A 19,915-nucleotide genomic window follows, 5' to 3' on the forward strand; every position below is an offset into this window, starting at 1 on the left:
TTTCATTTGGATGTTTAAGACTTAAATATCTAAAAGTCGGACCCACGAACCCGCCAACTTGTGAACCTGTATGAATAAATGGGTTGGTGTGTCATATATGAATTTATGTTCCAAACCCACCAACCCATGACCTATATATTTAAATGGGTCGTATTTGGGTTGACATATTTTAACCCGCCAACCCGACACGCCAACCCAACACAAAACGACACATTGTCCCCAGGCCTAGTCGTTCCCACCGTTCCCAGTTCTTTCACCACATTTCTTTCATTGTGTTCTAAAAAGCCCTAGCTCCCCTTTAGCCTTCGTTTACTGGCGACTGAAGCAGCCATGAGCCAAAGATCGAATCATTGAAGCAAGTCAACAACGATCGAACCATTGAAGCAAGTCAGCAACGATCGAGCATCGACTCCGGCACTGGGATTGCTACTATCGATTTCGGCGACCTGCTGAAGCAATCTTCCTCTTCGTCTCAGGTAAGGTATTTTTTGAAATTCCTCTTCTGGATTCGACCATTCTTTTAGATTTTTTCGATTTCCTCTTCTGTTCTTTTAGTCGATTATGTTTCCAACAATGGGGTTACCAACACTTCGAACCTACTGTATTGGATCTTGTTATTTTGTTACCCTGGTTCTTTTTTGTCTGTCGAAAAGTGGATGTGGCTTATTTTGTTGAAGACAGTCTTATTTGTGTGTTGATAACATCTGAAATCATCCAGATATTAAGTGACAATTTTTTATAATCAAGAACATGTCGACAGCATATGAAATTACCAAAATATTTATTGAAATTCAAAGGAGGTTAATGGTATGTAAGGCTAAGATCTCTTAAAGTTTTTGTAGACACATCTCTTTTTACGATAGTTTAGTGGGATATTTTCATTCACATGGAATAAAATTTTATTGATTTTGTTTTTTGGCGGATTAATTATTCTCAATAGTTTAGTGGGATATTTTGACAACAATAATTGTTATTTTCTCAAAAAAAGTAAAAATTTAATCGTGTCTAATGACATAAAACCTCCAAGAAAATCTGTTTTTATAATTAAAAGGCAAAGGTCTGAATCGAAAAGACCGATTGGTTGGAGCTTTTTCACATCTGACCGAGCCATCATAGCGAATTGGGGGTGTGAATGAAACTTCCCATGTTGCCCTGCCCATTTACCCTAAACATTCACTTCATACGTTTAGACAACACCTCCTCCACCTCCTTCCTCTCCATCGAATGGTATGTTGAGTGCTTATGATTCGATTCTTTCTGCTGAAATCGACTTTATGGTGTTGTTTATGCTGAGTGCTTTTGATTTGACAGGCGTGAAATCGAGTTTTGATTTGAATATGTATGTTTAAGTGCAATCGATTTTTTCATGTTCTGCTGAAAATTGATTTTTCTGGTTTTGTTTATATTATGCTGAAAACTGATGGTGATAATTGAAGCCTTTTTGCTCAATGTTGTACCCGACTAAACTATCACATACAATGCAAGTAGTACTGGTGTTGATTTTAGTTTTGATTCTATGTACATAATTACTTAGCATTGGTATTGATATTGAAGTTGGACCTCTTTGCCCTTGCACATCTATTTGTCTTCATTCCTTTTTATTGGCTAGCCTAATATATTAGCTGGAAAATGTAATTCAATTACTTTTTCATTAGTGTTATATGATCTTATCAATGATATGAGAATTGTCATACAAATTGTTGGATGGCAATTTGTGTAATTTTGCAATAGAAATTGTTTTATGAGCTATCACGGGTTATTTTCAAAGTACAGTGTTACTATTATTTATGTGATTTTTGGTCAAAAGATGAAAAGGTTATCGAAAGGATTATTATGTCTAGATGGTAATTTTGTACGACTGTATTTTTTATAATTATTCAGCCAGTTGATTTGAATATTTTATACAACAGAAAATAGTTCATAAGGGTAAAATGGTCATTTTCAATCATTTGGCACAACCATTCAGATGTCTAACCAAACAATATGTTTTCATTTCGATCCTCTAACCGATTCAGATCTCCTGCCAAACAGCCCTCACTCCCCCAGCTCTGACCTCTCCCTCTCTGGCCTTTGCCCGGTAAAGGGATTTCAAAATTTTATCTTCTCTATTTTTCGAAATCTATTGGTATTTGTTGATTGCTTTTAATCAGTTATTTAGTTGTTTATTATTGTTTCTTTATTTCTAATCGGGAGGGTTTGTTAATCGGGTAGAATGTTTTCAATTTCAGATCGAGTGATTAATAATGTTATTAGGGTTACTCACACTATTCTTTTTGTTAATAATGTGATTAACTTCTACTTTATGCTTTGATCATGTTGAAATCAACAGCTCCAGTTGGAAGAGATTTTATAACAAAATGCCTTCTCTTCAAACAGCACTACCTCCTGAACTTGCCAACAATGCCATTAGGGTTACTCTCTCTCTCTCTCTCTCTCTCTCTCTCTCACACACACACACACTGTTGTATCATAGATTCTGATAGTATTTATTTATTTATTTATTTTTCTGATTTACAGCTATATCGTGAATGTCTACGTAGAGCAAAGTACGTTGGTCATAAGGTATGTGTGTGATAGGTTTTCAAGCATTTTTTTTCATGTGTGTTGAAGTTTGATCATGTACTCCATTCCCTTGAAACTGTAGCAACATAACACGGAGCTTGTTGTTCAAATGGTGAGGCAGCAATTCAGAAAGCACATGCATGAAACAGACCCAGAGAGGATTCAAAAGCTCAAAGATGAGTAAGTTTTTTTTTTTTGGACATATCTTTATGCACATGTTCAAATATATAAAGTATTTAGGTTGAGAACTCATCAATCCTTATGAATTGCTTTTTTTTTTCTTTGGTCTTTGGGGCTTATATACTTTCCACAAGCAACCGAGTATTTAAAAAAAATATACCGAGTATTTAAAGTTTTCCAGGAAGTTACAGATTGAGGGCCTGTTTCTTAAATTTCCAATCAAGTGCTGTATGGGTAAATGTTGTCTGTGTGGAAAGCAGTGCTGTATGAATAAAGACCATTTCTTTTTTGGACTTAATGAATCTAAATCACCATTTTTACCCTTTGTTCTAGAGGCAATGTCAAGTAAAAAGGAGTATTCATTTAACAGACAAAAAGATCAAACATGATGGCTGAAAAATTTCAACATATTCAAACAGAAAACACACTAATTTTATTTTTATGTAATATTCTCATATTAACATAAATTACAAAGATAATATATGTATAGACTACAGAGAGGTGTGTGTTAAATTCATTAATAGTTACAACACGAAGGTTTTATAATGACAAAATGTATTCCATATTTCACCCTAATTATGCTCTCCTTATGATTAGCAAATATTTACACAAGTCCTTTTTCTTTGATGGTCTAGACTAAAACTATGTATAGTTTTATATTTGATTGTTTTGGTGTTAGACTTATATTAATTATGTCAGAAACTTTTCTGATTTTTGTGTATTTGCATTTTGCAGTGCAGCAAGAGGACTTATAAATCACATATTATATGAAGCAGAGGAGTTGACAGGAAGGAAATTCAGCTAGCTACCTCAACATCACCATAATTCATCTTGATGTGTTAAAAAGATACTTGACTTTTCATGGGTCAAATCTTTATTCAATAATTTCACTTGAAACTTCAATTTTATCAAGTTTTGTGGTGACCTTTACTTCCTATTCCTGTTTTGGTTTAATCGAATTCCACTTATGGTTTTGTGTTGTTATATTGGGAAAGCTTTCTAGGGCTATTTTGTTTTTTATGGTGACGATGGAAGTGCATTCAAGTATTTTACACAAAACACAAACCAAATCACCATTGAAGTTCTAGTAAAATACATTCCAAATACTGTAATAAGTTTGTCATATCCTATCTTTGCATAATAACAACAAAACTGCAAAAGAACAAGGCATATCAGCTGAAATTCAAAATTTTATGGTATAATAGGTTACTTCTACTTCAATGTAAACCTGAGTTAAACTTATTAGTTAAGACATAAATGGTAACATGACGGCCATGTTTTTTTTAGAGCTTTTAGCTTCTAAGAAAACCTGAAATTAAAGAAAAAAAAACTTTCTTTTGTTTGAGAATACCATCCTTAAAACTGTTTATTTTCACATAAAGTTCCTAATCCAAAAGTTACTTTAAAGAAAAAGCTCCTATTATAACAAAATTATTAGGTAGCATATTTTTTTATTTAGATGTCATTTTATGAGTTTATTACTTTTAAAAACTTACACACATTTAAATGATGTGCAATGCAAAACCTCAAACCTCAGGCACAAAATAAAGACCAACAAAATTCACCTAGTTCCAAAGTCAAAACTAGAAAATCATAAAAATCCCTCCCACTCCCTTCCTTCCAGAATATTGACTAATACGTTGCAAGTAGGGTCGGGTCTGCACCTGCTCCATGAAAAGGAAAACTCGGGTTCAAAACTGGACCCGAAGCCGGTGGGAATAAACCGATCGTATCCAACAACTCCATAATCAAGCCACCAAACAAATAAGAAACACCCGACACCGCAAACCCAAACGCCATGTAGTAGGAAATAGTCTTGATATAAGACCTGTTGAGGCTCTGGCTCTGCACATACGCTTTTCCGGCCGCCAGTATCATGATGCACACAATCGAAGCGGCAGCCACCGTCAGAAGCTTGAAATCTTTGTCGTTGCTCTCACGGAATGAGAACCCGTACACAACCGGTGGAAGGAACCCAAATACAAGGTACGATAACACAGAAACCAACACGTGAAGCGGGAAATCCACTCTTCGCCCCAAAAGTTGCTGGTATCGATCCTCTTCTGAAGATGAAGATCCTCTGCCTTCGTTTTTCAGGTCCCAAAGCTGCGATTGTAATTGTAATTGTAATTTGTAAACAAACAACATCACAGCAAAATAACACACACACACACACACTAATATCCAAGCAACTTATTACTTACATCATGACTAATCACCAACAATCCGCCAAATATGTTAGCCAATCCCAATGCCAACACATTCACTGCAACCATTCGAAATCATCAATAATCAATCAATAAATAACACTATAAGCCAAGGTAATTATTAATTCCAAACAGGAAAGGCTTATTTGGTTTGCTTACACGTGGAAGCATCAGCACCAACTGCAGAAGCCACAACGCTTAGACTTGCGATTATTTCTAAAAGCCCACCGTAAACGATGCTTTTAACAATGTCCAAACTCCGACCACCTGTTGCCGCCGTTTCACCACCTTGCTCCACAGCACGACTCCCAATTTCAAGATCTAAAACAAACACAATTTTACATCAATTCGAGACAAAAATCATCATATCATTTTTATTTTTTTAAGACGATTGATTGATTAATAATTACCTGGATTGTTGTTTTGAATGGTGACATCAAGCACTTGGTTCATTTGTGAATTGTCGATGATTAAAGATCCGATGTTTGGAGGAACATGAAGCGTTAATCCATCAGGATGATGTGAAAAGACAAAATCTTGTTCAGGTTCTACATGATTAAGTGGTGGCTTCACTACAAACATTCCTGGGTAATCACTTTGGCTGTTGAACTCTGTATGGTAAGATGTAACTAGCTGATCGCCATCTGTGTTGTCTGCTAATTGGGAATCTGTTGCAGGGAAACAAAAATAATTCTAATCAATTTGAAAAGTTTAATTTCCTCTTTTTTGTAAATTTTCTATATATATGAACAAATTTGCTTACCGTTGCTCTCTATAACATTATTATCTGATTCATCAGCAATTGGTTGTTTAAATGTATTAGATCCTTGTGCTGAAGATGCATTGGAATCTCTATTAACACTTGGAGTAGCTGATTTGATTTGATCTTTTTCCAAATCCATGTTACCATTGGTGGTATGTGAATGTGATCCTACAAAATTCATGTTTAGGCATTTTTTGGTAGGAAACAAATTGCAGTTTTTGTTCCATTAGCACCAATCGTAAGTCTAATGCACGCTAAACACAAACACAGTAGTACAACTACTTGTCATGTCAGTGTAGTTACCTTTGTTGTTTAATTGTTCCACCTTAAATGTGGAGTCTTTGATTTTTCTGTCGTAACAGATATAGAGGTGGATGGGATGTGGGACTTTACAAAAATCAATGTCTAAGGATCGACTACCAAGTTTATAATCATATTAAGATTCTGAGTAATATGAATTTTAAACAATATATATAATGCTTAAAGTATTGTCACAAATCTTCAAAGCAAGAAATGAAGAAACAAATTTGCTTACCGTTGCTCTCTTTTACATTATTATTATCTGATGCATCAGCAATCGGTTGTTTGATAGTATCAAATCCTTGTGGTGAAGGAAGTGCATTCTCATCTCCATTAACAACACTACTTGGAGTAGGAATGTCTGAATCTATGGGATTCGAGTATTGTTGTTGTTGCTGTTGCTGATTAACAGTAACAGTAGCTGATTGAACTTGACCATTTTCCATATCCATTTTAACAATTGTGGTAGTTGATGAACCTACAATAGTGAGAGCTCATTCAAGGTTAGAAGATGGAACAGAGACAGAGACCCCACCTTTTTGAGATTAACATTAATCAAAATCCATCTTTTTTTTTTTGGATAGAACAAAAAATTTGCATATCATTTGAGTGTAATTTACCTTGGTTGTTTAATCGCTCCACCTTCTTTGATGCAAAAATTCTAGAAAACCAGCTTTCCTTCACAGAAGTTTGATTGTTTTCTCGGTTGCTTTTATTACCAAACAACTTAAATCCATTCCCTACAACATCAAACAAACATTATGAAATCATGAAAATAAACACCAGTTTTAACGATTATTTCTTCAAGATTCAAACCTGTAGGCATAAAAATGCTGAAACATGACAAACATCTGAATACATCTGGATCCCTCTCATGATCATCTTCATTAGATATCAACGGTTGAATATCATCAGAAACAAGATTCACTTCTGAAGGATTTGAAGTTTCGGGCTTGTTACGCTTTGCAATATCACCAGGAACCGGGATTCTCCGTTTCCTTTTACGAAGAATAACTCTTTTTGTGATACAAGAATTGCAATTTGGACAGAATAAATCATGTGTTTCTTGCTTCTTTATCACTGTCTCCACATCAAATTCATCCTCAACATCTTTAATCACTTCAATTTCGCTGCTTTCTGTTTTGTCAACTTCTTCAAATGATATTTCTGATGGATGAAGGCTGTTATCCGATAAGTTATTTTGCTTTTCATGTTCACCAATTTGGTTGTTGATAACAAAATCCAGGCCATTCCCGTTTTCTTGATTGTGTATTCTTATATTGAAGTCGTTTTCTTGATTATGTATTGTTATATTGATGTTGTCTTTCATGGGGATTTTCCCATGAAAAGTTGAATCAACACCATTTGCTTCCCCTTTTGATGATTGAAGACGCAACCCAGCATCTGAAAATATACAACAAATTAGACTTATTTTTAATTTACTATCTTATTCTAAAATCTTTATATACGTCCATTAACACAAGAACTATGCTAAATTGCTAATGAATCTTTCCAATTTAGTATGGAAACTTTTATTTGTGAAGATGGCAACTTTCAGACCTTTGTCGTGAATTGCGGGTGTATACCTTTGGTTTCATGAAACAAACAGATTCTCTGATTATGATTGGTGACACAGGTGTTACCCTCATAATCCCAGGAGCAGATTCGACATTTCCATATTCCTTCAGTCAAAGAAAAAGGAAAAAAAGAAAAGATGCAATTTCTTAATTATCTAAAAGAAGAATCTCCATTAAACATGCGGGTTACCTTTTGCTTTTTACGAATTGAAAGCTAGATAGGTGAGAGGCTGGATGGAATGCCTAATCAATTCCACTTACAGAGTTGTAAATAACATTAAAGTTGTATAATTATATTACTTAATTAATCCGGTCACAACTAATAAATAGGATATAGAAAAAGATGTTCAGACTATAATCCAATACCCAGAAATCAATTCAACTTATCAAGGAATGGAAGCACAGAGAGAAGAGAGATGAATTTCAGAGAAAAGAAACCCTAGAATCACCTTAACACTGAAGAACCCGAATATGAAGAAAGAGAAAGGTAGGGTCTTGTTATAAAGAAAAAAACATGGGAGACAAAAAGGTGGGTCTTCAAGGGTATATAAGATTACAGTCAAAAGTGAATTTGTTATAGTCCATTTTCTGCATCTTGAATTAAAAAAAGAACTTCAAATAACTACTGTGCTCTCAGATCTTCACATTTTTACCTTTATCTGCGTCATAATAAACAAGATATTCCGATGTCTGTTGTTTCTCTTTCTCTATATCATCTTCATCAACCTTTATGCCATTTTGTTGACTTAAATCTTTGACTTCTTCTTCTTTTTCTTGATCTTCACCATTCGAGAAACCAACTGAACCACCATTGTTGCTGCTGAGATCATCATCGATGGTCGTGAAAATTGGCGTCTGTTTCAGATTCTTTCTTCTATCAATCAAACTCTCCTCCAATTCGTCATATTCTTGGTCCTCCCATCGATGTTCTACCTGAGTAGTTTCCATAATCGTTCGGTAGGTTGATGGAAAGAGGTAGGTAGATATGATGGGAATGGAAATTTCTAAAATAGGCAACTGTGGTCTGTGGAGACGACGGGGATGAACTAAATTGGCTGTTGAGCATTTATTGAAGATTTATGGCAGAGAAAAAAAGAAGCTTATCCTGCAGCAACCTCGTGAATTGTCAACTACCATGCCCTGCTCATTCTAGCTCTCTTGATCCCCTATTAAAATTTTAAAAAACTAGAATACTCATTTCTGCCATTGTGTTCATACTTTGTTGGTATTTAATTTATTAGAAAAATAAAATATTTTATAGGTTAAATTATTCACACTTAATTTTGTTCGTTTCCCTTAGCGCACACTTGTTGCCCATAAGACCATTCGCAGTGGCAACTAAGATGTTTGGTTGGTTTTCATATTTAAATTAAAAAAAATAAAAATTCCTTTAAAATCCACTATTGGTTGCTTCACCAAACTTCACTAACCATTTTCATTTTCTTTTTTATTTATTTGTTACAGGTCTTTTGCATTTTCAAAATTACTTTGTAATTAATTTTATTTTATTTTTATTAAAAAAATAAACAAAACACACTAAAATACGTAAAATAATTTTGTCTACAAATAAAGACCAATATTGATATATTTTAAGAATTATTTTTTTTATATTGTCTATATAATCTTAAAAATAGTAAAAAATTAGGTTATAAATGTAAAGATATAATATATAGATTGTATAATATAATAAAAATTAATTCTAAATAATATAAAAGTTTGGTTTGAATTGGATTGGATTGCTAATGGGTGTGAAAAGTTGGTTTAATTTGACTGTGTAGTTTTAGTTGTGAATGAGAGTAGTCTAATCCTTATTCTAATAAAAAAAATATGTTTAATTTCCTATTGACAAGCGACATATAATTAGAACTTCTCATTAATATATATATATCATTCTATCATGTCACTTGTCAACCATCCATTGCAAATTTCAAAATTTAAATTTCCACCTTAATTACATTAAATTAATAATTGATTATCCATTTCAAATTTTAATTTTAAAATTTCTCTTTCTAATTACATCTCCTCCCTATTCTAATAAAAGAATAGGTTTAATCTCATATTGACAAGTGTCATACAATTAGAACTTCTCATTAATGTTATATATCATCTATCCTGCCACTTGTCAACCTATTAATTATCCATTTTAAATTTTAGATTTTAAATTTCACTCTAATTACATTAAATTAATAATTGATTATCCATTTCAAATTTTAAATTTCCCACTCTAATTACATTAAATTAATAATTGATTATCCGTTTCAAATTTTAAATTTCCCACTCTAATTACATTAAATTAATAATTGATTATTGATTTTAAATTTTCCTACTCTAATTATATTTAATTAATAACATTACATTTAAAAATAAAATAAAATAATACAGATTATAAGGCGATATAACTTCACGTATTTATTTAAATCAACGATTATAATTTTATATAACTAAAAAACAGATCCCTTAATTAAAATAATTGTTTAACAATTTTAATTTTTTAATATGAAAATTTAATTAATTTTATAATCGTGGTTCTCACGGGTTATAAACTAGTTATTCTAATAAAATAATAGTTTTTAATCTCCTTTTGACATGTGTCACCATATTAAGCCTCATAATTAATGTAAATTTTATTTTTCTTTTGCCATGTTTCACCTTATTATGTCTTATAATTAATGCATACCATTTGTCGACATATTGATTCTCCATTTCAAATTTCAAATTTTAAATTTCTTATTCTAATTACTTTAAATTAACAACATTAGAATAAAAATTAAAATAAAATTAATGCAAATTATAAAGTGATATAATTTTACATATTTATTTAAATCAATGAATATAATTTTATATAACTAAAAAAAAACCTTTTAATTAATAATTTATTTAAAATAAGTTATTAATAATTTTAAATTTTAACTATTAAAGTTTAATTAATTTTACAACCATGGTTCCCACAGGTTATAAACTAGTTAAATAAATAATTGATTCTTCATTTTAAATTTTCACTCTCTAATTATATTAAATTAGTAAAACTAGATTGAAAAATAAAATAAAACTAATACAGATTATAAGATGATATAACTTTTTTATTGACATCAACAATTATAATTTTATATAACTAAAAAAATATCTTAAGTAATAATTTATTTAAAATAACTGATTAATAATTTTAATTTTTTTTTATACGAAAATTTAATTAATTTTATAACCGTAGTTCTTACGGTTATAAACTAGTAAGTAATAACTAAGTTCTAATGTATTAATATTCACTAAAAAAAGAAAAGGAAGCGGCCTCTCTCTCTCTCTCTCTCTCTATATATATATATATATATATATATATATATATATATATATATATATATATATATATATATATATATATATATATAATGGACAATTTTTTTGAGATTAAAAAAATAGAGATATTGAGATTCAGCCTTAGCCACATATTTTTCATTTGCCGCTCTAACGTTTCAGCATACCGACAGCAGCGAGGTATGCCTAATCATAAATTATTATATATCAGAGGTATAATCATATATGATTATACATGTTTAGACGTATATGCCTGATCATAAATGATTATATATATATATATATATATATATATATATATATATATATATATATATATATATATATATGTTCACAGATTGAGTAATCATATATGATTATGATAGTTGGTAGCAGAAGAGGTGGTGGTGGTGGCAAAGGTGATAGTGGTATAAGTGACGGAGGTGGCAGTTGTGGGGTCGACTAGTGTCAGAGGTGGTGGTGGAGGAAGAGAAAGGAACGGACAACGCTATATAATCATTTATAGTTATAACAGGGCTACCGTGCCGGTACGCTGAAGGGTTAGAGTGGCAGATGTGAAATATGAGGCTGAAGTTGAATCTCAATATATCTATTTTTTTTAATCTCAACGGAACCTACTTATATATATATATATATATATATATATATATATATATATATATATATATATATATATATATATATATATAAAGAGAGAGAGAGAGAGAGAGATAGAGAGAGAGAGATGTTTAAATGTGAATTGACATCTATTGTCCGGATGTGTGAACAATGCAATTCTGTGAGAATGACAAATAAAATACGTTGTTTAATAATATGAATACGTTTAATCTTATATAACTATTGCCATTATTATACATTCTCACTAATTAAATCCTTTATAAGGTTATTATACATTTTTTTTTTATTCTCATTTTGTCAGAATGTTTATTGAGTCGTATTCTGTAAGATTGAAAATGAGTGAAAAACGATGCATGAGAACAAAAGTGAATAAAAATTAGTGAGAATGCATGAAAATGACAATAGTTGTGTGAGGTTGAACGCATTCACATTACTAAACAACCTATTCTCTTAGTAATTCTCATAGAATAACACTGTCCACACGTCCACACAATAGTTGTCTATCCACATTATAACCTAGCCTTATATATATATATATATATATATATATATATATATATATATATATATATATATATATATATATATATATAAAAGACCTAACGCCTAGCAAGTAACTAGACGAGGGCAAAAAGGAATCAACAAAGAATTACAAATAAGAAAATGGAGAAATACCCCAATCAACACAATAACATCTCCTTAAGTTACCTCTGCATTTAAACCAAAGATAAACCGTAGAAATAACAATATCTGCATTTTTTTAAAAGAGAGACTGTCCTTTTGTTAAATATCATGTCGTTCCTAGTTTTCCAAATGCTCTAAAGAAATACCATAGCAAACAATAGTAAGTACCAAACGCTTTTTAGGACATCAACACCAACTCGCAACATACTAAAGGATGTCACAAATGTTAGACGAAGGAGCATGAGTGACTCTGCACCATTTCCAATCCAGTCCCAAACCAGACACACATAGGAACAATTAACCAAAATATGATCTGCACATTGCACATTCCACAAGGTGACCACAAGACCTACATCCTGTAGAATGAACAGGAATGACATAATGAGAGAGGGCCACGATGAATGAAATTTGACCCTTAGCTGCACGCCAAACGAAACATATCACTTTTTATTGGGGGCTTCCTTGCACCAGACTACAAGAGAATTAGAAGTAATTGAGGAATTTTGGTCAATTTTCTTCCTAAGGGTTTCAACAATGTAGGATCCATCAGATGCTTAGGCACATAAACTTGTCAGACGCGCCTGAGATTGTGGTACCACCAATGATGTTGCATAAAGCATTAACGTCATAAATCAGGCGAGCAACAACATGGGAATAAGTCCCATAAAGGGTTGGATGAGTTGGTTATGTCAGCAACCATGAACAATTTCTTTCTTTCGAAAGAGTAAAGGGACGGAAATCTAAATTTTAGAGCTTCATCGCCAAACCAAACATCCTGCCAAAATAAAGTTTAGTTCCCAAAATTGACATTAATTTTGAAAATGTCATGAAAACCAAGATTAAATTTACCAACATCCATTATCATACAAGCAGTGTTGTTCCACACCCTCGATATAGATTTCTTAGAGATATAATGGAACGATTTACCATGAAGTTTGTGAATGCTAGAAATAACATTGCTCGAAAAGGATGAGTTACCAGTTTTAAGCCTCCACCATTATTTGACAATTAAGCCAATATTAAGAGCCTGAATTGACCCAACCCTTTTTATTTGGAAGCAAGGACCTTAACCCATGAAACCCAAAGTATTTTTTTTCACATCCGATACACCCCACAGGAACCTTTTACGCATGTCCAAGATGATAGAGACAATCCCTTGTTTTAGAGCATGTCCAAGATGATAACAACAATCATTTGTTTAACAACACTCTAAATGGGAAGTGTTAAACTAGTTGTGTCCTAGTGGTAAAGCAAAAGAGGACGTGGATGAATGTGAATGTGAATGTGGTAGTGAACATGATATTGGAAAACCAAAGTATCCTACCTATGATACTACACAACATAGTTGAAAGGCATGTCTACAAAATTATGCAAAATTTATGAATGCATTTTGAATTTCCAAAATAGTTTAAGAGATGTCTATAAAGTTTTGCAAACTTTTGTGGAAAAATAATGAACATGCTCGATTGTTGATCAAATGTGATAATTGAAGATAAAGTTCACTATCCATTTAGGCTTTGAGCTTCTTGGACTAAGGAGAATGAAGAGACATTTTCAATAAAATCTATTAACTTGAACCGTTATTATTCTAGAGCCTTCAACTCTTGTACCTTTATCACATATTAACAATTTGGTATACATTTTGAAAGGGGACTTATATTTGATCATCCCATGTCACTAAGGGAATTATAAACTATTGTCACCAATAAGTTCAACATATATGTTTATATATCTTAAAGATTCGTAAGGCAAAGAAACATGCATTGACTGAGTTATAATGGTATTTAAAAGAACAATATGCCATATTGTGGAGTTACGAGGAAAAAATAAGGAGGTTAAATTCTAGTTCTATAGGAAAAATAGATGTTGACATAATAACGAATAAACGACCTTGTTTTAGTAAGTTTTATGTTTGTTTTAAGGGGGTTAAAGATAAATGTATATATGGATATAAGATAGTTATTAGTCTAGATGTTTTCTTTTTGAAAGGTGTGTGTATGTAACATCCAAAAAACCACTATACAATTTTCATTTTTAATTAAAATGAAATCATTGTTTTCAATCAACCCAAATCATAAAAACCCAAGATCAAATACACATGTTCCAAAATCAATATATCATAATATCTCCAAAACATATCACCGAAGGATGTGTATGATCACACCTTTGCTTTACCCCGATCATCTGAAGTACCTGAAACAATAAATTTAAACTGTAAGACAAATCTTAGTGAGTTTCCCCAAAGTACCATACACAATAAAACATATACAATAATTGCATTTTTTTATGTAGGCCTTTTGTGCCTTGATGCACGAGACAAGACGAAGATTAGTGCCAGGTTTATCACCGTAGATTATTAGGGTTTCGTGGTTGGGGAGGTGAAGGTGAATGGCCTTCTCGTGGCACATAATGTCAGCATGGTGGGGGCTTAAACAATCCATGCCGACTATCACATCAAAGGTCCTAATATTAACCAACATCAAATCTATTTGAAATGAGTTGTTGTTTAATGTTAATGTGCACCCTACATAAATGTATTTGGTTGTTTCAGTTCTCCCATTAGCCATCTCCAACGTGAAGGCTTAGCTTAGCTTCTGGGGTTGTTGGTTTAGTAAGTGTTTCAATTTATTACTCACACAATGTGACATCCCCAATTTCACGGCCAGAAAAGACCAATTTGTTTATGCTTTGTTTTTAAAATCAGAGTAATCTTTTAAAGAAAACGATTGCGGTATTTGTTCCCAAAACAAGATAACTTATCAAAACATTTCTCAAAGAGAATGTATTTTCATTTAATAATAAAACCTCAGGATGTCATGTTCCGATACAGACATATAAGCATAAACATAACTTACATTCAATTACACTAATGATTTATATCTCCTTTAAATCTCTCTTTGAAATATGTCTTCGTATCGATACATGTGATACAAAGAAAACTGAGTGGATCAGGCTTGGGAGCCTGGTGAGCATATAGGGTTTTCATCCCACAATGTTATATCATATATTTATAATTATAGAACATTCAAACTTGTACAATTTCACCATATAAAGGCAAATCTTATCCCACCCCATCGATCCTCACAACGACACGATTTAAACTCTCGTATCTAAAATTTTCCTCTTTACTTGATCCCTACTCATGGATCTAAAACTATCCTCTTCACCCGATCCACACTCACGGATCTAAAACTAACCTTTTCACCTGATCTGATCCATACTCCCGGATCAATAACTGTGCCCAATCCATACTCCCGGACTAGGGACAATTAACTTAGTCTTAATCCATACTCCCGGACTAATAACAAGTTTTATCTCTTTACCCGATCCATACTCCCGGATCTAAAACTAACCTCTTGGTCTAATCCATACTCACGGACCTAAAACTAACCTCTTGATCTGATCCATACTCACGAATCTCATCTACCCATGTCCTACCCAACATATTTGTAGATATAAAATACATATATAGTTTAACTCATTTAAAAACTATATAAAACATCCATTCCACACTCATCTCAAATAAAAAACAATATATAAACACATAGTATGTATTTCATAACAAATAATTCATATTTATGTGTTAGAAGAAAGTAACCACACACTCACCTAAACATATACTTAATACATTCAAGCAATACTTGTATTATACTCGTGTTTATGAAAGGGACTATACACCCACACATATAAACAACTTTATATTATACACATAGCACGTATTTCATAGCAAATACTTAGTATTTATGTGTTAGAAGAAAGTAACTATACACTCATTTGATTAGACGATGCTCGGACAACACTACGGCTTGTAAAAGTAGTATTCTTCGGTAGATCTGGAAGATCTTCACAAAAACCGGGCTTCTCGCGGGCAGTGCTTTGGCTCGGGAATTTCACTTCTCGGGATCTTCGGGGCTTCAGGACTTGCTTCGGGTCTCGGGAATGATACCGGGGCTTCGGGGTATTTCTTGCATGCAAAACGAGGTAAAAACGCGAGAGAAAAGGAAGAATGGAGCACCAAAACTCGGCTGCACTCGACATCTATTTATAGGGGCTGAACCACCGAATTATGCTGGGCGTAATTAAGGTTACGCTGGGCGTAACCTGGATAAGCTCGTTGAACCCCCCCCCCCCCTTTCGGATAATATCGAAATTTATAATTAAATTTAATATTTTAATTATTTAATAAATTTCAAAAATTCATATCTTCCTCATACGAACTCCGTTTTCGACGTTCTTTATATCCATGCGTAGGTGAGACTACGCTCTACAACTTTCGTTTAGACTCCGTCGGCTAATTTTGATTTATTTTTATTATTTATTTTTAGTAGGTCGGGACAAGAAAACTCCGTTATAAACTCATAACTTCTTCATCCGACGGCCTTTTTCGTCTGTCTTTTTACCATTGCACTAATATCAACAAGATCTTCGATTCTCGTTTAGATTGTTTCAGTTAAAAACTGCTCGATCTCATATCGAATATTCGGGCTGCATACCGCTAAGTCGAAACTTAGAAAAATCATAACTTCCTCATACGAAGTCAGATTTGGACGTTCTTTTTATGCACGCTCATTGTTTAACGAACTCTACGAATTTCGTTTAGATCACTAAGGCTAAATATCTCTAACGTAAATTCACTTTTTACGTCATTCGACGTCGTGTTGGTTCCGTCGCGAAACTTCGACGTGTCATAACTTCTTCGTTATAACTCGGATTTCAGCGTTCTTTATATGTACGAAATCCTTGTAATATATACTAAAACTTAGTTAAGATTATTCCTTCAAAATAATCTTTCATCAAAAAGTCATTTTTTGACGCTTATTGTCCTTAAATTGACTAGCCATAATCTACGGACGTTACACACAACTCCGCTCAGCTCCATTGTCAAATAGAATGCATGCGTAAGTGTTGTTGAGGAGGAACGTACCAATGAAAACCGTTGGGTCTTGAAATGCCTCTCCTTGCCCCAAGGTCAGGACCCTGCCTGATCCTCCTGCTCATTGGTTGTTGGCTTTGGGGTAACTGCGCCTAAAATGGTCAGTTCCTCCACATCCATAACAAGTATGTCTGGCCCCGAAGTTGTTGTTGTTGCTCTTGTTTGGCTGTTGGTTTGGTTGGGGTTGAGATCTGCAGTACCGGTCGGTGTTCCCCTTGCGGTTGTAGTTGGTACACTTGTAACACCGTGAATTTCAAAATAATTTTTCACAAATTATAAAAGAAACATTTCTCATTTAATTTTCATAAAAACATTAAGTTAAAATCCCAATTCACATCATACAAATCCCAAGATCATATATATATATATATATATATATATATATATATATTAAAAATCCCATGCATGTGTACAGATCAAGCCGGCGCCTTCCCACGGTCATCACTAGTACCTGAAACAAACAACACTAACACTGTAAGCACAAAGCTTAGTGAGTTCCCCAAAATACCACATAAACATATATTAGCCACTCGAGGCTATAACTCTGTGGGTCCGTGCACCCAAGCTCTGTGAACCCTCAGGTTCTAACTCTGGGAACCTTTCGGTTCCAACTCTATAAACATGCACAACATAAATCACATAGACATCATGCAGTACAACACATAGCATACACATAACATACACATACTCTGACACATAACTCTGATTACCTACTCAAGGTAAAGTATAGTGAAAAGACTCACCTCGGGTATCTCGACAACTCGCGAATCCTGGAAATCACTCGTGCTCGATCCTCCGAGTTATAATCCTCCTATAACATCATATATCTCTTAATTAACACTTTTACCACTAAGGTTGACTACCCCTATCAAGTCAACACTGGTCAACTCTGGTCAACGGTCAACGGTGACCGGACTCGGCGAGTGCACTAGGGCGACTCGGCGAGTCTAGGCGTTTTTCACCAACTCTCTAGGATTCCCTTTTTGACACGTCGAGTATTCCCCTGACTCGACGAGTTCCACCTGGTATGAATCGCGGGGCCACCCCGACTCAACTCGCCGAGTCTCAAGAACAACTCGGCGAGTTCCAGTTCGACTGAATCCATCTGTCAACCCTCTCTAACTCTCCCTGACTCACTGAGTCAACTCATAACTCGGCTGGACCACTCACTGAGTGGTTAAGGTCAATCTTCATGCTACTCGCCGAGTCTGTTCTTCAGACTCGGCGAGTCCATGCCATGCATCAACTCAAACTTGCTTCTAAGGTCAGATCCGCTCCAACAATTCATAGATCTGGCCCTCCTAAGCTTATTTATCATGTAAAGTCCACATCTTGGTGCTCATAACACACCCCATGACTCATAAATGGTGTTTTGACCTTAAGCACAAAGACCCCAATCCAAAACCCCCATGGATTCATAAATTGCTTGGGCAAAGGGACACTCTGGACCTCCAAAGGTCCAGATCTAGAACCTAACTCGCTTAAGGGACCAAGGAAGCACTAGATCTAGCCACAAAAGGGCTCAATAAGCCCTAAATCAATATAAACATCAACATAACAGAGAATAGCTCGAAGATAGTACCTCAAATCTTCAGGAAGTGGCTCCTCTTGATTCCCCCTTAGCTATTGCTTCCTTTCCCTTGCAATATAACACCTCCAAGGTCAATAATGGCTCCTTGCTTTGCTCCAAACGCTCAAACTCGCTAGGGTTTCACTCAGGGGTCTAGTGAGCACAAATGACGACCTTAAGGCCCTTTAAATAGGTCCCAAACCCGAGAAATTAGGGTTTCATTAAACAGCACGGACTCGCCGAGTCCAGGCGCGAACCCGCGTCCAGAACCGCGATCCTACTCGGCGAGTTTGAGCTCCAACTCGCCGAGTCCCCTCACAAAACACCAAAAACATAAGCATAAAAGATACCTGGAAATCCGGGCTGTTACAACTCTCCCCCACTAGAAGTAGACTTCGCCCTCGAAGTATCGCTCTGAAAATAGCTCCGGATGCTGCTCACGCATGTCACGCTCCGGCTCCCAGGTCATCTCTGATCCCTTCCTGTGTTGCCACTGAACCAACACCAGGGGTACCTCCTTGTTCCTCAGAACCTTGATTTTCCGATCTCTGATGGCCACTGGTCTCTCAGCATAATTCAGGCTCGCATCCACCTGAATATCCTCTAATGGAACCACTGCCGACTCATCGGCTATACACTTCCTCAGCTGCAACACATGAAAAGTGTCATGAATCTGCCCCAACTCTGCTGGCAAATCCAAACGATAGGCTACCCGGCCTACCCTCGCGATCACACGGAATGGACCAATATACCGGGGCCCCAACTTGCCCCTCTTCCTGAATCGAATCACTCCTTTCCAAGGAGAGACCTTCAGGAGAACAAAGTCGCCGACCTGAAACTCAAGCTCGGACCGGCGCCTGTCTGCATAACTCTTCTGTCGGCTCTGAGCGGTCAACAACCTCTGTCTGACCTGCTGAATCTGCTCCGTCGTCTGAAGTACGATCTCTGTACTGCCCATCACCCTTTGCCCAACCTCTCCCCAACAAATGGGGGTCCGACACCTCCTCCCATACAACAGCTCAAAGGGCAACATACCAATGATCGAATGATGGCTGTTGTTGTAGGAAAACTCTGCCAAGGGTAAATACGTATCCCAGCTACCACCGAAATCCAACATACATGCTCGGAGCATGTCCTCAAGCGTCTGAATCGTCCGCTCACTCTGACCGTCTGTCTGGGGATGATATGCGGTACTAAAATGCAGTCTAGTAC

At 34.7% G+C, this 19,915-nt stretch overlaps 2 protein-coding genes across 6 annotated transcripts; one reads left to right on the plus strand and one right to left on the minus strand.

Moving 5' to 3' along the window:
• Positions 1-235: 235 nt before the first annotated feature.
• LOC111914192 (uncharacterized) lies at positions 236-3,726 on the plus strand. 2 transcript variants are annotated; one of them, XM_023909957.3, is made up of 5 exons: positions 236-481; positions 2,330-2,411; positions 2,518-2,562; positions 2,645-2,742; positions 3,478-3,726. In XM_023909957.3, the coding sequence occupies exons 2-5, from the start codon at positions 2,358-2,360 to the stop codon at positions 3,545-3,547; spliced, it is 267 nt and encodes an 88-aa protein (XP_023765725.1). In that variant the 5' UTR covers positions 236-481; positions 2,330-2,357; the 3' UTR covers positions 3,548-3,726. The 2 variants fall into 2 exon arrangements, with proteins under 2 accessions (XP_023765725.1, XP_023765724.1); XM_023909956.3 differs by having other exon boundaries at positions 237-476.
• A 436-nt stretch (positions 3,727-4,162) lies between these two features.
• LOC111914191 (membrane protein of ER body-like protein) lies at positions 4,163-8,794 on the minus strand. Of its 4 annotated transcripts, none has more exons than XM_023909950.3 (10): positions 8,243-8,794; positions 7,599-7,694; positions 6,829-7,416; positions 6,633-6,752; positions 6,248-6,490; positions 5,713-5,880; positions 5,360-5,617; positions 5,109-5,270; positions 4,947-5,008; positions 4,163-4,848 (listed from the first exon to the last, which is right to left on the minus strand). In XM_023909950.3, the coding sequence occupies exons 1-10, from the start codon at positions 8,535-8,537 to the stop codon at positions 4,375-4,377; spliced, it is 2,466 nt and encodes an 821-aa protein (XP_023765718.1). In that variant the 5' UTR covers positions 8,538-8,794; the 3' UTR covers positions 4,163-4,374. The 4 variants fall into 4 exon arrangements, with proteins under 4 accessions (XP_023765718.1, XP_023765721.1, XP_023765719.1 ...); XM_023909953.3 differs by lacking the exon at positions 8,243-8,794 and adding an exon at positions 7,780-8,032; XM_023909951.3 differs by lacking the exon at positions 7,599-7,694 and having other exon boundaries at positions 8,243-8,793.
• Positions 8,795-19,915: the final 11,121 nt, after the last annotated feature.

This window comes from Lactuca sativa, chromosome 6 (genome assembly GCF_002870075.4).
Source record: "Lactuca sativa cultivar Salinas chromosome 6, Lsat_Salinas_v11, whole genome shotgun sequence".
Classification (NCBI taxonomy): Eukaryota; Viridiplantae; Streptophyta; class Magnoliopsida; order Asterales; family Asteraceae; genus Lactuca; species Lactuca sativa.